Here is an 8,098-nt window from a genome sequence, read left to right as displayed (position 1 = left end):
GGAAGGGAAGGGAAGGGAAGGGAAGGGAAGGGAAGGGAAGGGAAGGGAAGGGAACATTTATGCAAATGAATTATTTATTCTAGCTAGCCACAAAATCCTAGTATTTTATTACAAGCTATAGGCCTAGATTTGTCTAAACAAAAGGCTCCATCTCTTATGATAATAAACAACATACAGTAGGAACAAATGAAAAGCAATTATGAACAGTATTAGGAGTTACATTTGTAATGTCCAATCCAACAAGTATGAGACAATTACAAAAGTTATTAGGTGGCAGTTACATTCATAATATCCAGTCCATTTATATTTGCAGAGAGTGGGGAGAGAGCAGACCAAAAGTTTGCTGGGCATTGATGGTTACCAGCCTAGTCATGAAAGTAGTGACATCCTCCTCTGGCCTACACACACACACGCACACACCACATACACACGCATGCACACACACACACACCACATACACACACATGCACACACACACACACACCACATACACACGCATGCACACACACACACACACACACATGCACACACCACATACACACGCATGCACACACACACACACACACACATGCACACACCACATACACACGCATGCACACACACACACCACATACACATGCATGCACACACACATATACACATACACGAATGAAGTGAGGCAGTACTGCGTAGCTACAGTTGCATTTCTCTATGATGTGCATATATTGGGTTAGAGCATCTGCCAGCAAATACCCTGACAGGCATTTGCCCGTGGTTTCTGAGGGGCTGAGGAAGCCTGCCTGGTGGAGGGCCTCAGGGAACACCGTACCTTCACTCTGTGGGAATCCGATCTGTGATAAGATCTGCTTCAAGGTCAGCTTCTTGCTCTTCAGCCCATGCAGCTGAAGCCATCTCTCCGATGAAAGGAGACTCTGCTCTGCCATGCAGTCCTGGTCTTGTTCAGTCGCTCCTGCCTCTGCGTCTACTACTCTGAGACAATATGGAAACGTGATCCTGATTCCCCCATCTCTAAATCAAGACCCTGAGTCATAAGGGGCCACCTGAAAAGAAAACTGTCAAACTCAGGACTCCTGAAAACAGGGCAGGGTGGGGATCTAACATCAACATTGAGATTGACTTATTATAAAATACAGTATATTCATGAAATAGAATTGTGTTTACCCATTAAACTTACAGTATAGATGCATACTACCAAATGCTATCCATATATTCATGCTGTGAAACATCTAGAAATATAAAACACACTACTACAGTAGAAATGTGTCCAATTTTGCCTTTTCCGTTGTGTCTCAGTTTTCGCATTATTTGGACATTTCGAAAGTGGGGTTTTACTTTTATAATTAGAAAAATACAAGACTCTTCCATTTTGGAAAATAAAACCTGTCCCCATAAGCCACATTGCACATCTGCATGCTAATTATATTCACACAGAATATTTTGAGCCCAAGAAGGATAAACAAGATAAAAGCCTGGGGTGGGCTAGCTACCTGGGAGGCAATGGCAGACAGCAGCAGCTCAACCACACTGGAACACAAGGGTCTATACTCGGATGCTTTGCTTTCTAAGACTTCTTTCTAAAATTGGACTTCATCATTCTGGCTGATGGGACCAGCTGTTCTGGGATCAACTGGACTCAAGGCAATATGCAGCATATTAAACTCATATCAACTGGTCTAAATATAGCTAGTTTACACAAGAGGAAGAGACCGCCCCAACTATAATACAATATCTTAACCTGCTCACCACAAGTGGGCGGGGCCTGAGAATGGGAACAAGGATAACCTTGGAAGACCAGGGTTCACCAATTGTATCAATAACTGGGTGGCAGCTAGGCGGTTTTAATTACTGTGTATCCAATGTTCAGTGTTTAAAATTGTTTCCTAGGGGGCTGGAGAGATGGCTCAGTGGTTAAGAGGACTGACTGCTCTTCCAGAGGTCCTGAGTTCAGATCCCAGCAACCACATGGTGACTCACAACCACCTGTAATGAAATTTGACGCCCTCTTCAGGTTTGTCTGAAGACAGCTACGGTGTACTTGTATATAATAATAAGTAAATCTTTTTTTAAAAAAACCACAGAAATAAAAAATAAATAAAACTCAACTTCTTCAAAAGTCTTGGTGTTATGTCAGGTCAGATACAAAGTCAGGTGGCCCCAAGCCAGGGATGTTTTGAGAAAAGTTACTGCATGAATAGCAAGCTCTTAACACTATGACACATAGAGTACAGTAAACATTCTCACGGCAACCTTAGGACGTAGAGAGATGTCTCCGAGGTTAAGAACATGTTCTGCTCTTCCAGAGGACCCAAGTTTGGGTCCCAGCACCCACACTGGATGGCTCACTATGCCTTTAACTTCAGCTCTAGGGGAATCCGACAACTTCTTCTGGCCTCCAAGAGCAGTGCATTCATATTCATTAACCCATACTCAGACACACCTGTATACGTGTCATTAAAATTTTTAATTTAAAAATCAATCCAAAACAACCTCACAAGGTAGACATGACTCTTCTCATTTTCCTAATAAGGAGACCAACACAGGGAGCTAACGGGCTGTCTCACAATCTTATAGCTGATAGAAGGGCTGACTAGGAATCTGACCCAGGCCCCCGCACTCTCCAGCCTGCCCTCTGTGACTGTTATTACGGTAGGAACAAGCACCCACAGCACCCTGCTTGTTGCTGAGGAATCCCAGGCCTCAAAACTTTAAAGAACTTTTTCATAGGTTCTGTGATAGTCAGTGAGCAGCAGGAGCCTGGTTCTAAGCTGGTCTTAGCCAGTCTGTTACCATTAGAGCCACCACGTGCACTCTAGTCTGCCTCCCTGGTCCCCAGGCAAAAGCACTAACCTTGAGTCTCATAGAACAGGCTCAGCTGCCAAGCTGTTAAAGATAATGATTCCATGCTGACGGTTTTGGGAACCTGTACTGTCCACTGAGGGTCACTTCCAGAGGTCTACAAATCCATATGGTTGGAGACACTCTGCCCTCATGAGAACAAGGTTAGTTACAAGGCTCATTTTGATGAGTATGTGACAAGATGATTTGAAGAGCATCATGATTTGGGGGAAACATAAAAATCGAGTTCAGTGTGAGCCAGGAGTGATATTACATGCCTATAATGTCAGCACTCAGGAGACTGAGGCAGGAAGATTGAGAATTGGGGGGCCATCTGAGATACACGTGAGACTGTGTTTCAGAAAAACAAAACTCAAAACAACAACAAAACATCCCTAACAAACTTCAGCTGTCCTGCTACTATAGGAACTGACTTCACCCCTCTAGAATAACACACCTGTATGATGACACATCTGCCAGAGGCTGCTGCCAAGAACAAATGTACTCCAAGCACATTTTTGTGTGCATGTGTGTGCACGATATATTGGTATATACATATGCATGTGAGTGTGTGTGTGTGAGTGTGTGTGTGAGTGTGAATGTGTATGTGTGTTTGTGTGTGCATATGGAGACCAGATGCCAAAGCTGGTGGCTTCACAAGTCACTCTCAACCTTACTGTTTGAGACAGGATCTCTCATTAAGCCTGGAGCTCCCTGGCTGGCTAAACTAGCTAGCCACGGCACTACAGGAAACCTCCTGTATCTGCCACACAAGGCTGGCATTGCAGGTGGTGCCACTGAGCATGGCTCTTTACACAGGTGCTGAGGATGTAAACTTGGATGCTTATGCTCCAACAGCAGGTACTCTACTAACTGACCCCTCCCCAACCCCTCCAAGAATTTTTCTAAGCCCTAATATCCAATTCTACTGGACTGTGAAGTTTAGAACATATCAGAGAGCAGACGAATATGCCTTATCCTGCTTTTAGAGATCTGTCTACAGAGACAGTAGCAAGATCTGGCCTCTGTGTTCCTATAGAAACAAGAGAAGCTAAGAAAAATAACCTGGCTAATCTCTCTCTTCCCACAAGCATACCTCCTCCATTCTTCTCGCTGGGGGTACTTACTTGCTTTAGATTTTTAAAGGAGAGGTTTTTATACAAACTTCCCTAGTAAGGTTTTCTCACAGACGTTCATAACCTTAAAGACTGGTTAGAAGACTCATGCCTTTGGCTTTTAAGCCAAAGGAAAACATTCTTTAATTTGCTTAAATTTTCAGTTAAATTTAAATGGACACATGCTTTGGATCCTTTACAAAGCAATTGAATTCTCCAACTTTGTGACAACACAAGTCCCAGCCTCTATGGGGACTTGGGTGACTTTTTTAAAGTGAATTTTTAAGATGTGACTGGCTTTATCAGATCTGAGAGGATGTCTGAGTCATTCAAATTCAGATCTTTGCCTTGGGGGGGTTATAGCCTGGGGATAGAAAGTGAAAGCTGCAGCCAGAGAATAAGAGGAAAGAAATGGAGAAAGCCTATCTCCCGGCAGAGGGAATGAAGAGCTAGGAAGCCTGGGGATTGGAGACTTCGATGCCTATGTGGAGACTGTCTCCCTTCACTAAACCTCTAAAGCTACCTGAGCAACTCTACCTTTTGAAAAGTTTGCATTTGCATCTGTATGTCTGTCTTTTTGCCATATGTGTGCAGCATCCCTTGGACTCTCTGGAGTTGGAATTATAGACAGAGAACCAAAACTGGGTCCTCTGGAAGATCAGCTACTCTTTTTAACCTTGAGTGTCTCCCCAGCCACCAAAGCCTACTTTTTGCTTTGAGGCTTCATCCTTGTAGCCTCAGACCCAGGTCTGTCCTCTCTAGACTAAGCAGAAGTTTGATGGCTACCGGGACAAACTACATGAATGCCCCAGCCACATTACTGTATAACAGGCACTACCTATACTATTGAGATGGATTAAATCAGCCACTCACAGCAGCTGAGAAAATCCTGATTGTTCTCAAACAAGGCAAAGATCAGGTCCTAGAAAAGTTATGATCAGGAAGTAGCTATCCTTTTAAACACAAGACACATTGTTTTCTGGGTGTGGCTATGCTATCTATTTTCTGTGGTTACTCGGGAGTTTCCTCTGAGGCAGAAGGATACATACTGGCAAGGTCTGCTTTACAGTGTGCAATAATGTTACCAGTGGTAGGGTTTTTGGTTTGGTTTGGGTTTTGGTATTTGAGAAAGAGTCTGACTACTTAGCTCAGACCAGGCTTGACCTTGTGGCATTCTTTGCTGCAGCCTCCTGAGTGCTGGGATTACAAGCATATATACCACCACCTCTGGTTGTCCTCAGACCTAAAAACTTGGAGTTGTCCATCAAGCCATTGAGTGCCAGGGACAGGCAAAGCTCCCAGGACATCAGGAAGATTAAGACGGATAAGACCTTTCATCCCAACACTTAGGAAACTGAGGCAGAAGGACTGGGATCACGCTAAGAGCCCTTCTTTGTCGGCTGCTATGCACCTGCCCATAGTGAGAAGCCAAGAACAATCCAGTCACTGTTCTTACAAGCCCTGGACCGGAGTCTAACTTAGACTCTATTAATTCAGTTTGGTTCCTTGGTAAACGTATGATCAACACCTTCAAACTTCATCCTTGCTAGTTTCTAAAAAAAAAAAGAAATCTGTGCATGGGGGAGGGAGGGAGGGAGTGGTATGGAGGGGTAGGAGATGGGGAAGTATGTTGTGGGAGTTCTGAACTCTGATTCTTCTGGGATGAAAGGAAGCTGGGATGACGTTCCCTGATGTATCCTGTTACAATTCTTAACAGCCTTATTCTTTCTATCCTTAAAAGGCAAAGCTAGGCTAAGAGCATCGCCTCAGATAAATGTGGGCAGGGTTAAGGGATTGAAATGGTCTATGGGACACACTGTTGAGAACAGGACCAAGAATTGAAAACTGGGCACTCGGGGTGGGGGGTGGGGCTGTTAGGTCATCGCTGAGAAGAAAAGAAATGGAGAACTTCTGAGAAGATTAGAAGAACGACAACATGAGATTAAAAGTCCATATTAGAAAGTGAAAGTGATGTGAATGCCCCCAAAAGCCAAGAGGCAAGCAGAGGCTTTCTCCAGACTCAAACCTTTCACTCAAGAAGATCGCTTTGAGTTTGGATTGTTAAGTTTTGATCACTGCTTCTCAGAAATGAGTTTCTAATATACTGATCAGTATGCTGTATCTTCTGACTACCTTTAGCCTCTGGATAGACAAGCATTAGGGAGCTGAGCTTCTGCAAAGAATGAGGGGGGCGGGGGAAGAACCCTGTGTAAGAAGGGCTCGCACAGGTCTGCGACTTTGACTCTGAAATCCAGCTCTCAATTGGGTGCGGCCTGGCCACTGCCCTTTCCCAGCAGAAGCGAGGTCCAGCTCGGAAATTGCAAACTTGTTTTTTCCCTCACACAACCAGTTGGAAACCTGGAAGATCTGGCCTAGAAGGATGGTGTCCCCCACTTAGTAGGTAATCTATCAGTTGCGAGGCCAGGCGGCTTGCGTGCGTCAGCGACCCTCCCACCCTCCAGGGCCTCACTAACCAGAGCAGGAGGTGGGAGCGGCCAGCATCCCACTGCTGGACAAGGCTGTGACTCCCCCTGATGCTGGCGAAGGGTCCCCGCCTCGGGCACAGAGTTGCGGGAGTCCAGTTTCTGTTGACAACCACATCGCTGCAGTTGCTAAGACACCGCCAATCACGGCGTGGCTCGGGATCCGGCCCCGCCCACCACTGAGCCTCTCAGAGGGAGTAAAGAGATGATGGGGACTGCGAAGAAACTGGATGTTGGTGTTGCAAAACCAACTTGGTCCACCCGGAAAGAGAGGAGTCTAAGGCTCGTCCTCTGCGCCTGACCCTGGGAAAGTGGACAGCGGCAAATATTAGAAATTAGGTTAACAAATATTCAGATGGGCAGAAAAGCAGACGACTGCCCGCTGAAGGAAGCCTGTTCTCTCGCTCTACTTCCGGCAGATTACCGCAGCCCGCGCCTTTTGTTTTGATTTCTCCCTCGGTATTATAAAGAGATCTTTTCTTCATTGCGTCTTTGAGGGAAGGAAACCTAGAGTTGGAGCGGTTCTTTACAGGTGCTCAGCTAGAAGGGGTGGTCAGATGAGCGTTCACGGTTTTGACAGATTGTAACTTTGGACACAAGAGCTGACAGGATAAAAAAAAAAAAAAAGATTGTGAATAAAAACTCCTAGCGAGGAGGGGGGGAGGGAAGCTGTGTCCCCAGAGACTGATTTTGACTGATTAGAATTTCAGTTCTGAGCCGGGTGTGGTGGCGCACGCCTTTAATCCCAGCACTCGGGAGGCAGAGGCAGGCGGATTTCTGAGTTCGAGGCCAGCCTGGTCTACAAAGTGAGTGCCAGGACAGCCAGGACTACACAGAGAAACCCTGTCTCGAAAAACCAAAAAAAAAAAAAAAAAAAAAAGAATTTCAGTTCTGCAGAGAGGTTGGAATGTTGCTGTTCTGGAGGCTAATTACCTAATCTTGGGCCAGTTCTAACCCCTCTTGGAGAGCCATTCCTTGCCCACTTCTGTGACCAAACTAACCTCTTGTGACTAAAAGATAGATGGACAACTAGCCTCCACCAATCCAAAGGCTAAGAATGTCCCACAGCATCTTGAGCCGGTTGAAAGCTTTCCCCACTCTCACCGCGCCTGCTTCTCTGGTGTGCCCTCCAAGGTACTTTAAATTTGTCACGATTTGTGACTTTCTTTGTTCTATGAAAACTTCATGAAACTGCTTCCACGTTGGAACATGGAGTTTGGGGTAAACTAAACCTGTGTTGTACAGGGCCACAGCTATTCAAAATGGCTCCAGAACAGGCTCGCTTGTACCCTTTAAGCTGAGAGCTGTGGTTTTTGCAAATCTACAGGTAGTACTCCTGTAGGGATTCGGTACTGCACTCTACCTAATGCTTATTTAGTCTTGCCTTACAAGCATACAGAAGGCTCCAAATGCAAACCTGCCGTTCTTCAAGCAATCACACTCACACAAAAATGTGCTTATGAAAATCTATAAGTAAAAGATTCTATAAGGGCGGGAGAGATGGCTCAGAGGTTGAGAGCACTGATTATTTTTTCAAAGGTCCCGAGTTCAATTTCCAGCACCCACATGGTGGCTAACATCTATAATGAGATCTGATGCCCTCTTCTGAAGTGCAGGCAGAACACTGTGTAAATAATAAATAAATTAATTAATTAAAAATGATTC

General features: G+C 45.1%; 1 protein-coding gene across 3 annotated transcripts in view; it reads right to left on the bottom strand.

Annotated features, from left to right (window-relative positions):
• Window positions 1–6,540, bottom strand: part of Vwa3b (von Willebrand factor A domain containing 3B) — a 163,533-nt gene extending 156,993 nt beyond the window's left edge. Inside the window, exons 1-2 of one of the 3 annotated variants that reach the window (XM_021171396.2) lie at window positions 6,425–6,540; window positions 809–1,040 (exon numbers count right to left, since the gene is read on the bottom strand). In XM_021171396.2, the coding sequence (XP_021027055.1) occupies window positions 809–923 (115 nt within the window). In that variant the 5' untranslated portion in view covers window positions 924–1,040; window positions 6,425–6,540. The remainder of the gene's footprint in view (window positions 1–808; window positions 1,041–6,424) is intronic. The other 2 variants (XM_021171379.1, XM_029476472.1) reach the window with 2 other exon arrangements.
• Window positions 6,541–8,098: the final 1,558 nt, after the last annotated feature.

The sequence above is a fragment of the Mus caroli genome, chromosome 1, assembly GCF_900094665.2.
Source record: "Mus caroli chromosome 1, CAROLI_EIJ_v1.1, whole genome shotgun sequence".
NCBI lineage: Eukaryota > Metazoa > Chordata > Mammalia > Rodentia > Muridae > Mus > Mus caroli.
This window is presented reverse-complemented; position numbering and strand designations above follow the sequence as displayed.